General features: G+C 34.7%; 2 protein-coding genes and 1 pseudogene across 4 annotated transcripts in view; 1 reads left to right on the top strand and 2 right to left on the bottom strand.

Moving 5' to 3' along the window:
* Nucleotides 1-14,972, top strand: part of PAPOLA (poly(A) polymerase alpha) — a 59,007-nt gene extending 44,035 nt beyond the window's left edge. The window contains exons 17-22 of one of the 3 annotated variants that reach the window (XM_006925570.3): nt 2,722-2,864; nt 4,216-4,316; nt 4,539-4,759; nt 8,615-8,677; nt 10,547-10,621; nt 12,817-14,972. In XM_006925570.3, coding sequence (XP_006925632.1) covers nt 2,722-2,864; nt 4,216-4,316; nt 4,539-4,759; nt 8,615-8,677; nt 10,547-10,621; nt 12,817-12,912 — 699 coding nt within the window. In that variant the 3' untranslated portion in view covers nt 12,913-14,972. The remainder of the gene's footprint in view (nt 1-2,721; nt 2,865-4,215; nt 4,317-4,538; nt 4,760-8,614; nt 8,678-10,546; nt 10,622-12,816) is intronic. The other 2 variants (XM_015599625.2, XM_006925571.3) reach the window with 2 other exon arrangements.
* Nucleotides 11,005-11,123, bottom strand: LOC112473710 (annotated as a pseudogene).
* A 149-nt stretch (nt 14,973-15,121) lies between the features above and the next one.
* LOC112473665 (40S ribosomal protein S27-like) lies at nt 15,122-19,803 on the bottom strand. The gene has a single exon (XM_025042105.1). The coding sequence runs from the start codon at nt 17,570-17,572 to the stop codon at nt 17,432-17,434; it is 141 nt and encodes a 46-aa protein (XP_024897873.1). The 5' UTR covers nt 17,573-19,803; the 3' UTR covers nt 15,122-17,431.
* Nucleotides 19,804-20,057: the final 254 nt, after the last annotated feature.

Here is a 20,057-nt window from a genome sequence, read left to right on the forward strand (position 1 = left end):
AGAGGTACTTGATTTTTTTCGTCTAAAATGCAGTTTTTGAAAGAATGTTATGTTTTTAAAAATGCCATCACATCAAAGCCTTTATGTGGCTTAATTTGTTATTCTGAACCTAATGGTTTCATGAGTTAACTGAATAATCTAGAAAGTGACAAAAGTGTACTATTCTTTTCTTGAGCATCATTTATTTTTCTTTCCCTTCCTTTCTCTTTTGTTCTTTTGTGCTTTCTTGTCATAAAATATACATAATAGGAAATTTACCATCGAGTAGTTTTATTTTTAATGTGTCAAGTCAAGCATTTGTCTTCTAATTGTCCCTCGGTGTTCTGTTAATGGGTTTAAGCAACCATACTTAAGTGCGTATTCGCTACATATAAAAATATATCAACATTTTATGTTTTCAGAAGTAAATGTAAATAATTAAGTTGTTATGTTTTTAACACTTACCTATTTCTATTTTATTAAAATAGCATTTTATAACTGAGATAATTATATTTTCCAGAACCCTTGATTCAGATTGCCTTTTAAAACTCATATTTATATGGCAGTATTGATATTTGAAGCAATTAGTGTATAGTTTAAGTAAATTTTATTTTCTGTTTCTTAAGGTGGTATCTAGATATAATCTTCTAGAATATAAAAGGAATCATTAATACTCAGAAATTTGTTGTTAACATAGTCCAAAAATTGTATTTATCAAATAAAGTGTAACTATAATCTTATCACCCATTAATACTCTTAACATTTCAGCTTATTTCTACACAGACTATCCAGTATACATATGTAACTACATATTATATATATATTTAAAAGGTTTTTGTTACCATTTTGCGACTTAAGGTGCTTTATTATATTTTGACCACCTATCCAAATTACATGACATAACAAGTACCAAATGGCTACCTAGTATTTGTCTGGCTACAGTATTATTAAATCCATCCTCTATTTGACATCATTTAGATTATTTCCGAGTTTTCACTAGTAAAATAGCACTTTTCTTGTTTTTATAACAAGTGTCTAGAAATTTACATCCATGAATCTTTTCTTTGGACTCTTTTTATTAGCTGTTATTTGCAAAGTACAGAGTACAAGTGTTTTTCTGTATTTAATGATACAACAACCCATAGCTATTGTCTGTTTTATAGAAGAAACAGAGTGGTTAAAAAAACTTGCTCAAGGCCATGTAGTATGGGATGTGGATTGGACCTGGTCTCAGTGCAAAGTACAGGTGTTTGTTTCTCTCTAGTATGGTCTATATTTATCCTTTACTAGTAAGTTTTGATAGCATATTTATGATTTCTTGGCATTGAAGTCTCTTGTGCCAATAGAGACACAGACATAGACATAGATAAAGACACATCGGTGAAGCAAAGCAGCTTAATGCTGTTTTGTGTTCAGACCATCCTGTAAAGCCTCCACATTCACAGGTCATCCCGAGCAAGTGGCCTGTTATCTCACAAGTGTTTGATCATCTGGTCAGGCAGGTAACTCTTTGGAATTGAGTGTAATTTACTGAGCCAACCTTTGTCTGTTGGAGAGTGAGGTGGTAGCATTTTTGCATGCGAAAATATTCTCAAATATTAGAAAATTTGTTTCACAAGTAGCTTCATGAGAAAGTGGTTTACTCTCCTCTCCTCTCCCTGCTGCCAAATCTCATCTTCCTCATTTGATCAGTATTGATTTACGTACACAAGTGGTGTCTCTTTAGTTCTAAATTAACAGTTAGCATAGAGTATACACACACGTGGGGCATGGGTTTTTGACAACAATGCAAATTATTTCCATTAAAATGTTTCTGTAGGTAAGTGAACACTGAGGCTAAAAGCATTCTGGGAGGAAAAAAAGCTGAAGAAATAAGTTTGCTATTTTAATAACATTGATTGCAGAAATGGAAACTTTAAGTCACTTTAGAAATCATCTTTTATTCCATAGAACCTCTCATAGTTTTTTTTTTTTTTAGCCTTATTTTGATTTTCCTACATTATGTAACTTTTTGAATGCTTTGATTTTTTAAGAAGCAGGACCAACATTAGGATTTATATGTGGATGTTAGGTTTAGTTTTCAGAAAAATATTTTTGCTTTTTTTCCCCACAGGATAAGTTACACTGTTAAACGCACCATATTAAATGTACCATGTTAAAAGCCTAATAAGCTGCAGTTAGAGCACTCGAAATCCCTTGCTTTAGAGAGGCTCGTTTATTTCCAAATAGTTAGGAGTGGTACTAAAATTGTACTCGTTGACCATTTTTTTGAAATTACACAATTTTTATGTTCATCTGAGAATATTTTTAAAATCTATAAACAAAAAATTCTAATCCCACTAGCCAGAGATACTCATTGTTAATATCACGCTTATTATTAAAAGACTTTTTTTTTTAACGTGTATGTATGTGTGTATATATTTAACCCCCTAATTTAAGATCCATATGTTTTCAGGTACTTTTTAGTACTCAGTGTGTCTTACAGTCAGTGTGTGCATTTAATGTACCAGTCCTGTCTCCTTTTCTCCTTTGGAAGAACTCATTGAGTTGGACGCCTCCCAATGTCAGGAAGTGTATCTCTCAAATCTTTGCTTTGTAGTCAGCATGGCACTTCTGAACTTTATGAACTTCTTGATTTGTACTTTTTAGTAGAAATCATTTATAGGTTAAGTAAAATAATGTTCATATTTCAAAGATCTGGGTTAAAAAAAGATACTTGATTATACATTTTATTAATTGCAGCATTCAACAGAAGGTGTCAGATTGACACCTCTGAATGATAGCAGCCTCGACTTGTCTATGGACAGTGATAACAGCATGTCTGTGCCTTCACCTACTAGTGCTATGAAGACCAGTCCATTGAACAGTTCTGGCAGCTCTCAGGGGTAAGGAAAACGAGAGAAGGGCTGTTTATAAACATAGTACGTATATTCTTGTTAAAATCATCTCGTTAGGGTCTTATCCCAAACAGGACTCGCTTCCATTGCCGGGCCACTCACACACACACCCACACCCACACCCACACTCACTCATACTGGGACTGTTCAGACACGCCAGTTCACCACACGTACACAGCTTTGGGATGGAATCCAGAGTACCTGGAGAAAACTCGCACAGACATGGGGAGGAGGGTGTGCAGAACTCCACAGACAGTGGTCCTAGCCAGGAATCTGTTTTTTTTTTTTTTTTTTTTCGGGGAGAATGTGCAAATTCCACACAGACTCTGGCCCCAGCCAGGAATCTTTTTTTTTTTTTTTTTTTTTTTCCTTATCAACATTATAATGAAACGACGTTTTTGTGGACCTGCTGTACCAGTTAGCCCCAAAGCTTTAATAAGCTGCATGCTCTCTGGTTTTTATATGAATGTCATGTGGGCGCCCGAAGTCCAAGTCCTCTAGTGTTGCCCACTTTGCGTGACATCATCACTCAGCAGTTGCAGAGAGTGAGCTTTTTAGCTGAGGGAGAGAGAGTAGCCACAGGACTTTTTGCTTTTTCTTTCAGGAGGTAATAAAAACAAGATTATTTAAATCCCTATATATAGGATTTATTTGAAACAGAAAAGCCGAAGAGATAGGTGAGTAAAGGAGGAATGGTTTGAGTTTCCTAAGATGACGAAGGAGTGGAGTCCAGATCATAGAAGACAGGACTGAGCTTTGGATGTCTTTGTTGTTTGGGCCACTGGATGGGCTTTTACGGTTTCGTGAATCCTTAGATACTGTGTGTGGAAACTTGTTTCTATTTGTTTCCTTATTTATATGTTCAAAATACTTATATATTTTGATAGGATTTTCTTATACCTTAAATCATTTTATACCTTAAATCTTATATGTTAAGTCTGTTACTCCAAATCAGATAAGAACAGATTTTTTAGAACTGTTCCGATATGGTGGTAAGTAGCCACATGTGACATTTCAAATTTAATTATTAAATAAAATTAAATATTTAGTTTTTTACTAGCCATATTTCAAGGGCAGAGTATCTACATCTGTATAGTGGCTACCATATTGGCCAGTGCAGATAAGGACAGTGTTACAGAAAGTTGTGTTGGACAGCACCGCTTTAGAATGTATGTGCTTTCTGTTGTCGGTTGTATTTTATCAAAGTCAGTTACTAGTGTAAATGTGTAAGTAAACCTAAAGGATCATTTACGTAAGAAAATAACTTCACATAAATTTTGATTTTGAATTTTATACTTCTCTATTTACTTTTCAACTTTTTTTTTTTTTTTTTTAATAGCAGAAACAGCCCTGCTCCAGCTGTAACAGCAGCATCTGTGACCAACATACAGGCTACTGAAGTTTCTGTGCCACAAGTAAATTCCAGTGAAAGCTCAGGGGGTAAGGAGATTGGTTTGATAGGTTTGAGGGTACTTCAATTACATGGGGTTTAACCTTCATTTTGAAAAATGGCTTTATTTGTTACGTATTTTGAATTCAGTTTTTAATGCCATTATTTGCATGTAAAATTATCAAATTCGGAGACATAAAGCTTTACTTTATAACTTGATGTTGCTGTGATTTATTTTAATTTTTATGTATTAATGTATACTTACTACGAAGGTACATCGAGTGAAAGCATTCCTCAAACTGCCACACAACCAGCCATTTCATCACCACCAAAGCCTACAGTCTCCAGAGTCGTTTCTTCAACACGTCTGGTAAACCCACCACCTAGACCTTCAGGAAATGCAACAACAAAAATACCTAATACTGTAGTAGGAGTCAAGAGGAGATCCTCACCTCACAAAGAAGAGAGTCCCAAGAAAACCAAAACAGAAGAGGTACCTATATGTTAGTTACCCGTGGGAATACTAGCTTAGCTATTTTAAAATCCAGTGGAAGAAAACCTTTGTGAGCCGGAATTGAGAAGCAGCGAGGAGGAAAGCTTTTAGAAAATGTTTAGGTCGTGCTGTAGTGCCATAGTTTCTCCTCACCCTTCCTCCTCTTCTTGGTAACTACTTCTTTGATGAAGCTCTGCCTCTCATTCAGACTTCTGTAGCATGCCGAGTTTGTAACAATTGAGCATGGCTTTACATGACACCATAATTTATTATTTTCTTATGATTCTATCTCTTTTGTGTACCGATTGGACGGTTTTTTGCTTCTGTGATCCAGGTGGAGTTTTAGAGTTTCTACACTGTATTTGGTGTTAACAGGGCCACTGACTACGGGTAGTTCTCAGGGAATTCTTATTGAATGACTGACCAAAGTCGCAAAGTCAGATTAGTTTTGGGACCATCAATGATTATTTTCCATAACTCTTCAGGAAATTTTCTGGCTGTACTTCAACTTTTTATAGTAGATGGTTTATCTTGGTAAAACTTCGAATAGTTTTAGGAAACCATTACAAGTGTACATTGATTTTGGTGTGTCTTAAAATACAAATAGCCTTGTTATACAGTTTCATTGCTCCCTGGAGTCACTGTCAAGTTGTTTTCCTTTTAGTGAGATAGTCACCATTAGTGCAGAGATGACAGTCCAAAACAACAATTTTGTTGTGATTTTTGGCTGACGATTTGTTGTTTAGGAATTTAAAGCATTACAACAAAGTTTCTTTAGAATGGGGGAAAAAAATCTGTCCTCGTGGAGTGTTTGATTTGTAATGGTGAAGATTTACTGTCTCTATAAGTATTCTATTTCCTAGGTTATTCTGAAGTTTTTTGTTCTAGATTTTTTTGGAAATAGTCACTATTAATGAACTATGAGTAATTTGATGAATTTTGTCACTCTTACAATGCTAAATGTGAATGAAGGATGGTTATACTATATTTTAAAACATGTATTCTGAAAACTCATCTGTGTCTGTGTAATAATCTCAAGGCAATGATTTTGAACCTTGGTTGCATATCAGAAATAATTTTTCAGGTTTTGTTTTTTTATTTCTTTCCCCTTAATACAGATTTTGGGGCCTCCAGCTACACTGAATCAGACTTTCCAAAAGTTAGGCCTGAGAATTTATTTTTACATTAAGGAAAGAACTTTATTAATGTTTCTTGTAAAACTTAAAATTTTGTTTGTTTTTTGTTTTTTAAGGAGCACCCCCAAAAGGGGGTTAGCTCAGTCCATCTCCTCCTCAGTCATCTGCCTCCCAACATCTTCCCAATGCTGCCCTAGAACATTGTGGAGACTCAGAGTTAATCACTGAGTCTCTGGAATCTTTTGTTAAAAGCCCTAGTGCTGCATTTTGTGTTGTGCAGCAGCCTAAGAACGCGTTAGTTCTGGTCTCCTTTTACATTCGTCTACTTATATTTGTTTGGAGTTGTCAGATCATTTCAGAATTCACATTTTTTTTTTTATCTTAGTTAAGTATATGTAAGCATAACTCTAGGCGCCTGTCGTTCTGTTTCCTTAATGTTAATAACTTACTAATTCCTTGAGCTCTAAGTAAGTGAGTGTGTGCCCGAACAGTGTTTGTAATTTCATTTGCTCCTATCTTGGTAGAAAACACGCAAGTTTCCTGCCTAGTTAAGAGAAGCAGTAGAAGTACAGAATTTTTAAACTTAGTATGGAAAATTTTAAGTATACACACAAGTAAAGAGAATCATTTCATACCCGTGTACCTGTCATGCAGCTTCCGGTGTAACTTGGCCAATTGCTAGACCCTTAATTCTTTCAGCCTTTTCCATTTCCCCCTGTTTTTGGGTTATTTAGATGCAAAATCCAGATATCATATCATTAGAATTTTTAAAATCTCATTTCTAAAGGATAAATGGTTACAAAAAAGAAAGCATAAACAAAATAAATGTAACCCACTTAAAAAGAAAATTCATTAATATCAAATATCTAATTAGTGCCCATATATCCCTGATTGTGTCACCGATTTTTTAAAAAAGTAGTCTTTATTTTTCCAAATCTGTAACTAAATAAGATCTCTGTTTAGTAATTGATTGATGTCTCTTAAAATAGTATCCTTTAAAATAGGTTTTTTCCCTTTTTTTCTTGTAATTTTTTTTCTGTATGGTGTCTCATAGTCTAGGTTTTATTTATGGCAGCTCCATGGAGTTGACTGACAAAAATGGAATTTTAAGATACAGAAGGGATCTTGGGATCTTAGTTATTGCCTAATCTTGTTTCTTAGAAGAGAAACTTGAGGTTCATTGGCTTTCCCGTTTATAAATCTAATCAAAAAGTCAGAGCGAGGATTATAACCCAGGCCTAAATCTCATGTGCTAAAGTTGAAGATTGTCATAAATAACCCAATTTAGAAGCTCTCCTAAACTGGATCTTTTATTCTCTGTTAATGAGTACTTGCTGTTAGAAATTTTAGCCAACCTGAGAGAAGCACTGGTTCTACTCAATTAATATGCTAATGTGTGTTTATCAGTAGGGTTTTAGGAATTGTCAGGTAATTTCTGCTTACTTTTCATCATATGCTAAAGCTTTTCAGATACATATAAATCGTAAAAATATAAATACAGAAAAGGTTGCCTTGTCACCTGGATTACATGGTTAAATGATGCTATATATATATTTTTAAAACATGGAAAATTTCAAACATGTACAAAATTATAATGAACAGTCGTGTTCGCGACACTTAGCTTCCGTAGTTAATAACTCACGACCAGCCTTGTTTCAGCTATATATCTACTCCCTTCTCCAGGAAGCAAATGAAGCAAATCCCAGGCATGTCATTCAACCATGAATATTTCAGTGTGCATCTAAAAATAAGGTCTAATAAAAAACACAACTATAGTATATTATCGCCATACATATTTCTGTGTGTGTATATAAATATATAAGTATATTTACCAATATTAACAATAGTTGCACAGTATCACATATCCAGTTAGTATTGAAATTTGTCCAGTGGTGACTGTTAGGTTTGTATGCTTGCAGGATACAAGGGAAGTTCTTAATGCAATCGGATGATATTGCAATTAAATCTCTCCCACTTTTAAGTAAGCCTGTAGTTTCTATGTATTGTTTTGAAGCCACATTTAACATTAAATTTTAGTTCTGCCTAGTAAATAAAGCAGAGAAATTAATATCAAAATAACTTTTCTTAAGCAAGTGATGTTTATTACAAATCACTTCAAGAATGAGAAAGTACAGCCATTTTTGGCTTTTCCTTTTCTCTATCAAAAATGAGTTGTTTTGAATAGAATTATAGTAAATTTAAAAATTAAGACTCGAGAGCATTTCTCAAACTTTCTATTCAGGATTTTGCTGGATCTTACTAAGCAAGGGAGAATTCTGTGGTTAATTAAGTTTGGGAAAGTTAAAGGGGTATTCTTTGTACAACTTCCCAGAACCTTTTATGTGCTAACGTGTAGTGTGCATCTCTCAGAATGCAGCTGATAGCATTCTTTATTGATCAAGGAACTCCTTTTTTTTCGTCTTTCTTGCAAAAAGTATTTTATGAAAACTTAGTGGCTTTGGGAAATGTGCTCTAGGTGGTGATGATCAATGACAGTTTATCTCATGTTCTTTTAATTTTGGTAGATAACTTAAGCCAAATTAAATTTATTAATATGAAAAAAAAATTTTAAGTGATTCAGTAATTTATTTTAAGGCTGTACTTGATCTTTACAGGTTAAATTATTTTATAACTTAAAAACCATGAATTAAAGCATTGATTGGCAAATAATCTAAAATTTTTCGTTTTAGAGAATAAAGCTTTTTTTTTTAAAAAACAGGATGAAACAATTGAAGATGCTAACTGTCTTGCTTTGAGTGGACATGATAAAACAGAATCAAAGGTATACTAATTTAGCCTTGGAATACATACACAATTAAGAGTACAGAGATGCAATAGGAATGTCTCTGGAATATTGTACTATATTTTGTTCTTTAGCTGTTAGGTTGTTTTCAGTATTGTTTTTAGAGAAGTGTTTTGTCCCTTTTTAGTGTTAGTTTATATAATGCTGAAATTGAATTCCTCAAACGTTTGAGGTCCTACTAGACGCAGGGCAATCTGGCGGACACTTAATGAAGTAGAGTGATGAGTTAGTTACCTGTAAACGAACTTAGAATTGAGCAGAGAAAGATAAGTGGTAGAAGAATTAATTACATGACCAAAGAAAATCATAATAATGAGGATGGTGGGATGGCGAGAGGCAAGAAGAGTTAGATATCACTTTCTGACCGTGGAAATAGAAAAGGCTTCATAGAAGGAAGAGATAATATTTGAGATATCCTTGAAGGATATGTAAAATTTTTGACCATCCAAGATGAGAAGGCCATCTCACTGTTAGGGTGAGAAAATGGTCCCTTTAGAGAACCAGTTTTTGATAAAAGATTCTGGCTAGACCTGGGGTACATGGGGCTTTTGAAACAAGGTAAATAGGATGGAAGAGATTGGTTTAGCCAAACTATATTAGTCTTTGAACATCTTTTTTTTTTTTTTGAGAAATTGAAATGTACTGAAGGCTTTTAACTTTTTTCCCCTTCTTGTAGAAAAATTAGAAATTTTCTCCAAATTATTCATATGATTGATATTTTAGCAAGTATTGTTTTGATGTCTTTATAGATTTTGTGCTTACATACCAGTACCTTTTACTTTCAAATATTTATTTACTCTATAAACGAAGAAAAAATTTTCATGTCATTATATAATCTAGAAAATATTAATGGCTGCATAGAATGCTATCTTAAAGCAGTTACCATTTTTTTTTTTTTATGCAACCCTATTGTTAGCAGTTGTTTTTGTTAAAAAAAGAAAGTTGATCTTTCCTATTGTAGTGTTGGCTGTGGCTAAATACCTGCCATCCATTTGTATTTATTTCATTAGGATAAATTATTTAAAGAAAAATTACTGGGACAGATAGTATGTTTCCTTTTAAAACTCGGTTCCTATTGCCAAGCTTTGCTTCAGAAATACTGTACTTTTAATTCTACTCCTTCCAACTTATTTTACTCTTCAGTTTCAGAGGAGAACATTGGTATTTCATTGTTTTATTATAGTATACATTGTTTTATAGAAATTTAAATTTTTGTGTTTGTTTTCATTTACATGTGTACATGTATGTGTTATTTTCCCTTGTGTACTGCTTTTAAAAGTTCAGAGCAGTGGGATGACCTGGTTTACCCTGTATTTCCTGCTTATTCGTAGAGTAAAAGCAGTGCATTGATTATCAAGGAAGGGGGAGGAACCGAAAGGAAGGATGAATGTTTTAGAGACATTTTCTACTTTTAGTTAAAGGCATGAGAGTGATTTTTGTGCTTCTAGGTAATTTTATTTAATAATATTGAATGGGCTTTGTTTTTTTCACATAGCTAAGAGCTTGGGTTTATATTCTGTTAATTATTGTCTGGGCAACATTTCATAATGTGCCTATGCATGTCTTTAATTATTATTTGCTTAAAATGTCCAAATTGGAGCTAGTTGGAAAGTCATGAGATATTCTGACCTTGTCTTATAAGATTTAGGCAAATAGAAATTTATGGGTATGTGAAATGGTGTAATAACCTACAATGAGGCTTCATAGATGATTTTGTAATGTAGTCGCATCTTTCAGTTGATTCTTCCTATTTTCCAATTTGTCTTCTTTTATTAGCCACCAAACCCCTGTTATGTTCTTTTATTCTTTTTTAAATCTTTTTCCTCCCCCATCCTCTTTGTCTCACAGGAACAACCTGATACAGAAACAAGTACAACTCAATCAGAAACTGTTCAGACAGCAGCTTCTCTGTTGGCCTCTCAGGTACTAAGTGCAAAAAGCAAGGAGAGTTTGATTAAGTTGTTAAGATTAGTGTGGTGTAATGAATTAAAATGAGCATATACAGAAGACTATTAAAATTATCTTTGTGAAAGTAATTATTTGCTAGCCTATAAATGTATTTATTATAGTTTAAAGGTAGAGCACTGGATTCGATGGAAACTTTTTTTTTGCACTGTCAAGATGCTAACTCATCCCCTTACATATTTCATATTACAAATCATTTAAATCATCACTAGTCACAATTGCAGGGTTCACATACAAGTTTTATTTATAACTCAAAGTGAAATTTAAATTACAGCAACTGAAAACCATTCTTTGTGGATATATATTTTTTTGCTATGTTGATACATCTGTTTTTTTTTAAACACCTACAGCACCTGGTCTCCCTAGGTGGTCTCCCATCCAGGTACTAACCAGGCCCGACCCTGCTTAGCTTCCGAGATCAGACAAGATCGGGCACTTTCAGGGTGGCATGTCCGTAGACATATACCTTTATTTTTTAAATGTGTTTGCCTCACTTTTCACCTCTGATTTTCGGTTATTTTTTTATTTGTCCTAGAAATTCTACTTATGACAGTCTCTTGCATACAGTAGGCAACTGGAATCTCTTTTTTTTTTCCATTGATTTGTGAACCTCTATTTTGTTTGTGAAATAATTGATTTCTTCTTGAATTCTTTCAAATTGAATATACTCCAAACTCTAGGTCAAACTTTTACACAAAGTAAATATTTTCTTTAGCTAGATGTTAAGCTGGTTAACTTGTACAAAATAATTGTGATAACAACTCTTGTGTAGTGATAATGCTGAACTGATACAATGATATTTTGCTGCTTTGTGAGTTATTTTAATGCGATAATTCTAAAATGTGTTTTTGCTGGCTGTTAACCTATGTCATTCTTCCTAAAGATATTATAAATACTATGTTTACTATTGTGGAATGTCTTTTATTTCCATAATCTTTATCTAATAAAAAATTTGGGGAGGGGTGGAGGAATAACTAAACAACATTAGGAAGTGCTGTGCCTGATATCAGTACATGGACAGACTTGTTTTATCAGATTAAACTGTCCTGTGGTTGTAATTGCCTGTCTAGGAAACTGTTTTGATAGTTCTGTCTTATTGAGTTCATCCCTATAATGATTAATACTCGTGGGTGTGTTTGCATTTTAGCTGTTTTTATGAGGAAGTTGGATTTTCTTTCTAATGAAAAGATTCCTAGAGCCATTGAGGGGAAAATCACCCAGTTATAAAATAGCGATTATGGTGATTAAAAAAAAAAAAATCCCTATATTTGGTCATATAAGGAGAATATTTTTTTCTGGAGAGGTGATTAAAATACTGTGGCTCTGTCTAACAAAGAATCCTTCTTGTTTTGAGAGGAGATAAACTTGAAATAGTTATAGATGAAATGATAGGATCTCTGGGATTTGCTTCAGAATAATCTGGGAGTGAAGGTGGAAGGGTGGACAGTGGGCTTTCATTTGACGGTTGATGAAGTGGATAATGAATGCATGGGAATTTATTATATAATGCCCTCTATTTTTGTGCATTTTTGGAATTTTCCATAAAAAACATTTAGAAGTTCATCTCCATGTTTTTGAATATTAAAGAAGGCTTGCGATTTATTTTTTAACATGAAACTTCCCTAAAATTTAGAATAATTATATTATTGCTAAGTTGTGTAGATTTAATTTTATAATTTACAGGGTCAGAAAATAAATTTACTGGTAACTGCTGCTCCTGTTCGTAAGGTGAACTTTAAGTGTTCTCCCACATGGGGGTGCTGCAGTACTAGTTAATATCACAGCCATTGGCCATTAGTGTCGTTGTAAGTAAAAAGAGTTTAAGATGAACTTAATAATTATATGATAAGTGATTCTTAGAAGAATGTGTTTATAAAAGCAGTACTCAAAATTTCTTCACAGTTTTATATATGTTGCCAAAATATTTCTACTTAATTATTTGAAAATTTTTGTAAGTATAGAAGAAATAATATCACAGTAAGTCATATTTACTTGCACTCCACTTTGGTAACATTTTAGAATGTTTTTCTTTAAACTTTTAATGCTTTAATGGTAAGGTCGCATCCATTTCTCAGGAAGTAAACCAGTGGAAAGTACATCTCCTTGTTCAGCTACAGTGCTTTTAATGGTGTTGTGTTTGCTTCTGTTCTCAGAAAACATCCAGTACAGACCTTTCCGATATCCCTGCTCTCCCTGCAAATCCTATTCCTGTTATCAAGAATTCAATAAAGCTGAGATTGAATCGGTAAAACCACCTCAGGGGTCCATAAACAATATCTGCCAACTCAACCTATTGTCTTCAAATGCTAAAAAAGGAGAATGGAGGGTACAAGACTAGACATGACTGAAAATGGATTTAGGTTTTTTCCGCGACCTCCTGTTCTGGCTCATCAGCACCCGATCGGAAGCCCAGGTTAGTCCGTGGAGCCAGGAGTGCTGTTCCTATTGTGTTAGCAACAGTTGCATCAACTATTTCAAAAAATTACTGCCTTTAAAAAAAAAAAAAAAAAAACCTCAAGCTATATTTGTATTCATAATTGACATCTGGATTGGGTTTATTGTTTGATGCATTGTTTGGAAAATTTGCGATATAAACTGGCATAAGAATTCCTTATTCTGATGATGCACTTTTATGTATTTTTTTTATTAGAAAGTAGAACTAATTTTAGATTTTCAGCTTGATGGATTTTCATTTTTTCCTGAAGAGTTTTTTTTATCGTTAGTCTTCAAATTGGATACCATTGTGCAGTGGTGTACTGTTGTACCCCAGAGAAGGGATAAGAGTACATCTGGTTCAGTCCCTGTGAGGTAACTGTAACCTCTAAAAATGAAATGTCAATTCTAGGGTATATATTTGACCTTGAAAGGATAATTAGGAAATACTTGGTTTTGATAGAGTCACGATTAAGAAATGATATATTAGTTTTATTTATAGAATTGTTTAGAGTGCATACAAATCAGCGATCAGCCAGCAGATATTTTTCTTTGAGCTTATTAAAGCTCCATATTCTTTTGCCTTCAATCTGTTGTCTTTGAAACAAACAAAGCTTTTTGCTCCCTCCCCCTTTTTCTTTTTTTCTTTTTGCTTGTATGCATAAGGTAGGATTTATTTCATACAAAACAAAATGCCAGTATTTTCTTAAGCCATGATGTGAAACCAGTGACCCTGTGGCCACATGGCACAGAACACTAAATTTTGATCCCATGGCTGAAACTTTAGGGTGACTAAAAGTAATGCCTGTGAACATGATACCTATCTTGGAAGGCCATTTGATCTCTAAGAGGAATTTTGTACACTCCACAGAACTCCTGTCTATAGTAAAGTTGTTTTCCATTTTAAACATGTGGGCAAAAAGGCATTTTCTCTAAGAATTTTAAACTAATTTTTACTTTTAAATGGTTGACCAAAATTTGTCAGTAAATTTTACATGTAGGAACATTTTAAAAATCATTTCTAGCAAGCACTTGACATCTAGTCAGCTCTCTACTCCTTTTTCATTTTGTTTCATCCTGTCAGTAGATTAGGAACCCTTTTCTTTGAAGAAAATTCTTTCTCGTAATTAAGCAGCAGCACACCCATCTTTACGAAGTGTGAGGGATGCCAGATGTCGATAGACGCACTCTTTCTGAATCTGGACGAAGCAAACCTAACAGATTTTTCTGATGAGCATGTTTTACGAATCCTCCATTGTGCTCCGTTCTATCACATGTGCATTTTTCATGTTAAACTGCAATTACTTAAACTCTTCCCCTACCCTTCTAAATTAATTTTCCAAAGTTGGAGTGTAGTCTTTTCCCCCTTAGGCTATGCATTAATTGAGGCTTTCTTTTCACCATACTTTATGACGTCTAGTATCCAATGTTTCCACTTCCCACATCTTTGCACAGTCACCTTGCCCATTCTCCCACCACCTAAGAAAAAAAGATGGTCGTACTAACAGGTGAAGTGTACAAGGTGTCTGTGTGTTTCGTGTAGCTTCAGAGTTAGATTGAAATTGCCAGGCACAGATTTAGTCTTGTCATTTTGTTTACACATTGGGGAAAAAATTTCAGTTTATTAAACGTTTCATGTAACTGCACCCAAGTTTTGCCAAGCTGGAAACTTGGACCTTTTCCGTGTAGTGACTTTTTAATTCTAGTTTTCATAACCCGGAGGTCAGACTGTTGCTTTCGCATGATGTACGTAGTGTCTCATGACTGGAGTTTGCTTTGTTTTATAGTATCTGTACTCCTTGTATTTTTCAAGAGCTATTTTGTAAACAGATGATGTATTTCTCCATTGAAAACACAATAAAAAAAAACAGCACAATCCCACAGTTGGCTGGTTTCTTTTGACTGACTGTGTTCTTTTGTTCTTTTCGGTGATCTAATAGGTTCTACCTGTAAGTTTATATAGTGTGGCTCTAAGTGAAGATTTGCAAAAGAATTTACTGTGGTTACATTTGGAAAAGATTTGTTTCTGGTTAATTTATGCCATTAGCAGCAGCCTATTATTGATTGATAGCTCACATAATTAGATATTTGTTTTTTATACAATTGATCATTCGGGAGAAAAACATGAATATAGTTGCTATTAATTCACTGTTTCAGCTGTCCCATCCTCTAAAATATTTATTCTGTGCATGTAGACACTATACCTTTTCTGTGTATTTATTTCATGCCTGTAGACAGTGTACCACTGACATGCTTCCTTTTCAAAGCTGTTGGTTTTCAAAGCAGTCGGTACTCCAGCTCTGATGTCGGCAGGTGGCACTGTTGATTTTCAGTGAATTTAGAATTACAGACTGTAAGCAGCCAGGATCCAGTGTTTCTCATTTTACTAAACCCAAATCAGATGCTGCTTTTCTTAAACCCCAAATGCTCAGCGTTGCATGTTTAACTCATGGGTTGGGAGTGAACTGCTCTGTGTGTGTGTGATGGCCAGCTCTTGAGTATGGTTGTCTTGAGTGCTTTGAGTGGAGGAATGGACCTCCTTATGTGAAAGCCATTCTAAGGGACATGCAGTTGTGCATATTTCATTCCCGAAATTCTAAATTGTGAAAGGCCTTTACTATGTATAAAAATAGATAACTGCAGTGTGGGATAACTTTTTTATTAAAATTAACTTTCGAGATCAGCAGAAGGGAAAATATTATAAAAATTACCTCTGACTCCATTGTTAACACCTACAGAATTGAACTTCCTGTACTTCCTCTACCTTGATAGACATCTAACCATGAGACTGAATCTCACACTTTCTGAGTCTTATTATCCACATGGCCTTTTAGCATTTCATTCATCTTAGAATTAGTAAAATGATAATTAAGAGTTGTGTGTTTTGTGGTTCTTGGTATGTTCTGGAATTGAGTTTATTTTTCTAATTAACACCTCTGTTTTTTTCTCTGCACAGAAAAAAGTTTTAGAGCTCTGCGTAGTATTAATTCTGGCTGCACTCAAGGTGGCAATAAATGACCTGCAGCTCCAAGTAGTAATTGATATATGAAAGGATAAATCATTAATATACACATACTTGTAGACCAAGCCCTGGAAGTATTAACTGTTAGTGCACTTAAATTCATTTAAACGAAAAGATAAACTGTTTGCCTCAAAAGGCATTGAACAATCCTTTGGATATACTTTTGCCTATTTTAATGTAATAAAAGAATAGTACAAGGAAAATTAGTTGCCTTTTAGCCTGAATTGTATTTTTTTTTAATTCTCCATTTTACTCTTCTGTTAGCTTTTCTTCAATCCAAAATCAACAAATGGATGCTGTCTTAACTCACAACTGAACATAGTAAATGAAATATTAACTACGTTCTGTAATAAACATGACGTTCAGTCATACAGAGACAAGTGGTCTGCTTAATTCTGTGTAATACTTGTTTCTCATATTCGTGGAATCAGTTTATTCATCCTTTCTCTATACTTAACAGTTTAAAAGTTCTTAGGACATTTTACATCTTTATCAGCACCAAGAAAGATGGCGTCAATATTTCCGAGCTACATATTTTAGAAGCAATTGTATGTACTTCATCCTAGAAGCGATTTCATGTACCTGGGAAGTCCTTTCAACGTCCTTCTTTTTCTCTCCTCGGATGTATTTCTGTCTCAGTGTTCCGTGAACATCATTGTAGCTGATCAAAACTTATTCGTATTTTGTTGAAAGGGATGGAATTATAAGTACATTTTCCTTTTCCTCATCCACTCCCAAATCTGAGGCCTTTCCTTGAAAGGGTGGCGTTAAGGCCGTGTTCAAGTTCACATTTCAGAAAGCTCATATTTGTATGGAAGGTTATGATTGTAATTATTGCGTTTTTCTCTCCAATTATCTTATTAAATGCTTCACATTTTTAGATAGCTAAAAATCATATCTACAAAGGGCACAGTATTATTTAGAGTTTATGGAGTTTATAACCATCTACTATATAAAATGTTAACTTTGAAAATATTCATACTTTAACATAAATAAGACAATGCAGTCACTTCCCTTTCGTTTTGGATATCTTTAAATTCCGCCAGTATGCTGGGAAATATATTTGAAATGAAGAGCAGAACAGTCTGTGTCTGCTTTAAACAAAGCATTATAATTTTTGCTATGATATTTCTAAAGTCCAGGGGATAATACCCTTAATAGTTTCTCCTTGCCACCCAGCTTAAGAGTTTTTGTTTACATGTGTTGTTTATATTTTAATGGTGAGAATGGATTTGTGCTAAATCCTCTCTTCTTTTTTTTTAATCCAAAATGTTTATTGGGATGGTTCCTTACCATCTTGATTCAGGATGCTTTTAGTGCTGCTTTCTTTTGAAGGAGCATCCTATAAGCCTCGCTTTTCCTCCTGCAGGCGGACAGAGGACAGTGGAGCAGCCAACACACAAAACTACCAAGACGAGGGTGATTTCATAGCATCTTGGGCATTTCATGTCCATGAAGTAGGAGCGGGGGATCCGCACCAGGTGCTGCTGCTGTGCGTCCTCCTCCCTTCTGGAGAGGGATGAAGGAGGTCCTTAGCCAGAGGCTTGTTCTGGTCGGAAAAGCTCCACACTTCCTCTCACTGGGTCCCAGAATTGACCGCGGAAAGCCGAAGGGTGTGTTGGTTTTGTTTTACTTTGTGGAATAAATAATGAGGATTTAGAAGGCCTGGAGCTGATTCACCCTGGGTTTGAACTTGCCATTGCCACTTCAGTCTTAGCAGCAGAGTCCCTTTTCCACCCGTGCACAGACGTCTCAGCCCTAAGACAGGTCACCTAAGTCGTACCACAGCGAAAGACACTTTTTGGAGCAGTGTAAATTCAGCTACACAGTCTTAAAAACGTTTTGTAAAAAATGATTTTGCCTGTAGTTCTAAATACATTTCAAACAATCGCCTCAGTAGAGGTACAAAACAGATTACAGGGAAAACCATTAAGGGTAGGTTAAAGTCTTGAGCTGAGTATAATGTGATTAATCATTAAATGATAAAGTATTACCTAGTCTAGATACGATGCATCTTCGTATTTGGAACTATTCTGTTGTCACTTAATGGGTATTTTTATTTCATATTAGTCATGTGAGTTCGACCTGTTTTCTTTTTAAGTTGTTGCTTAAAAATACTTCGTAAGCCTTTTAGAAGCATTTCCTTTAATTTGTAAGATGCTATTTTTTGATCCAACAGATTTCAGTCTGAAAATATGTATTTTGAATAATTCAAAATTTCGATTTAATGGGTTTCTTACAGCTCATTGCAGACGTTTATCTTGGTCTTGTATATTTTTAATGTCATAGAGTCCTAAAATCATTCAATTTATTTTTGGTATAATACAAATTTTGCTCTAAGAAAACACGTAAATGCAAAGTAACAAAGTTATTTCTGAGGAGTTAAATGATCTTGTGCCACTGCTGTGCCCCATACATACACACATATGTTGGTATTTGGGTTTTTTTCGGAATTTAGGCATAAGGAAGTAGGTATGTGTATTTTAATATAATAATGTAGAATGTCCCAACTTTGTTCCTTGTGGATGCTGTCTCTCTTGGCATAACACCTTCCTTACAAACTTTCACACTGTGTGCTGCCTGGTGCTGTGTGATTTCCAGAAATCTGGCACGAGAATTGGTCCTTGTTTGCGTTTTCTGACTGCAGTGGAGCTGTTAATAAAGAGATTGATGATAAAGTTGTCGAGAAGAGACAGTTGGGCAGAACTGCTCCCTGTGAGTGACAGAGGGCATGATCTGCCTTCACAGCCAAGAGAGCGGCCCCCAGCAGAGACCCGACCGTGCCCAGACGCTATGCCAAGCCTGCTAGTGGGGGCTGTGCCACACGGCTCGGCTGCCGTGTGTGTCTCTTCCGTAGACTTGCTTCCCGTTCCTATTCTTATCCTTAAGTTCATGGAGCGTTCGGGACAGGTACATTTGCAGATATGACACACATTTCCCAACTGCAAAACAATTATTTTTGCAAATTCTTGAAAGTACTCAGTTCATCTGAATTCGGTTTACTGAAATTGTTTTATTTCGAAAGCGTTACTACAATTTTTTTAGAAAGCCTAGGTATCTTCTAGACAATGACTACCTCAATCTTTTTTTGTTTTTAGGTTAATTACCTTTATTTTTTTTAGATTTTTTTTAAATTAATTTTTTTTAGGGCCATCTCAATCTTAAGGGAGTCAGCTCTGACAGCCTCAAGAACCACTTGCCCCACAGTAAGCACTGGTTACGGGGTGTCAAATGTCTTAGTCGTTGTGATGGTGATGGTGTGTTTTTCATCTCACTGCGGGCAAGCTGAGGCTAATGACACCCAGTTAATGCCGTTTTCTGCCTTGGTAGTGCGCTAGAATTTTTGGCTTTCTAATACTGACTTTAAGACAGATTCTGACTATAATTTTAAGCCGTCCTAGGTTACATGTTTTCTACATTAGCTTCTTGAATATAAGGCTATTATTGGTTACGTTTCTCTTGAGAGGAAACTAATATGTGGCCTTTGTCTTGTTAAATGACCCAAATGTAGACCTTTTATAGTTTTGACAATGAAAATTCTTGAAAAAGTTAATTTTGCAAGTATGGTTTTTGCCATTTGCCAAAACTTGGATCTCTATATATGTGCGTGCATGTGTGTGTGTGTAATATATATAGTAAATATATATAAATATATAACATTTTAAAATGTAATTTTAACATATAAATTTAAAAAGTAGATGGAGTTCAAGGTGGTTTTCTTGATCCCCAATAGTTCTTCTGTTCTTTTTAGAAGCAAGTTCTAACCAATCTACTTCCTTTAACATGAAACCTTCAAACACAGATTTCCAAATTGTCATTGGTTGGTTTTCTCATCCCAATTAAAATCATGTGCTGGGATGTATTTTATGGCCAGAGTGCATTAAAACTACAAGGCCAGACTAGGCCCGAGTATGTTGGCACGTCACCGACGGCCTCTAG

Source organism: Pteropus alecto, unplaced genomic scaffold (assembly GCF_000325575.1).
Source record: "Pteropus alecto unplaced genomic scaffold, ASM32557v1 scaffold8, whole genome shotgun sequence".
Taxonomy (NCBI): domain Eukaryota; kingdom Metazoa; phylum Chordata; class Mammalia; order Chiroptera; family Pteropodidae; genus Pteropus; species Pteropus alecto.

Excerpts from the sequence above, each read along its gene's own strand:
- LOC112473665 (XM_025042105.1), bottom strand. The coding sequence starts at position 17,572 with ATGGACATGAAATGCCCAAGATGCTATGAAATCACCCTCGTCTTGGTA.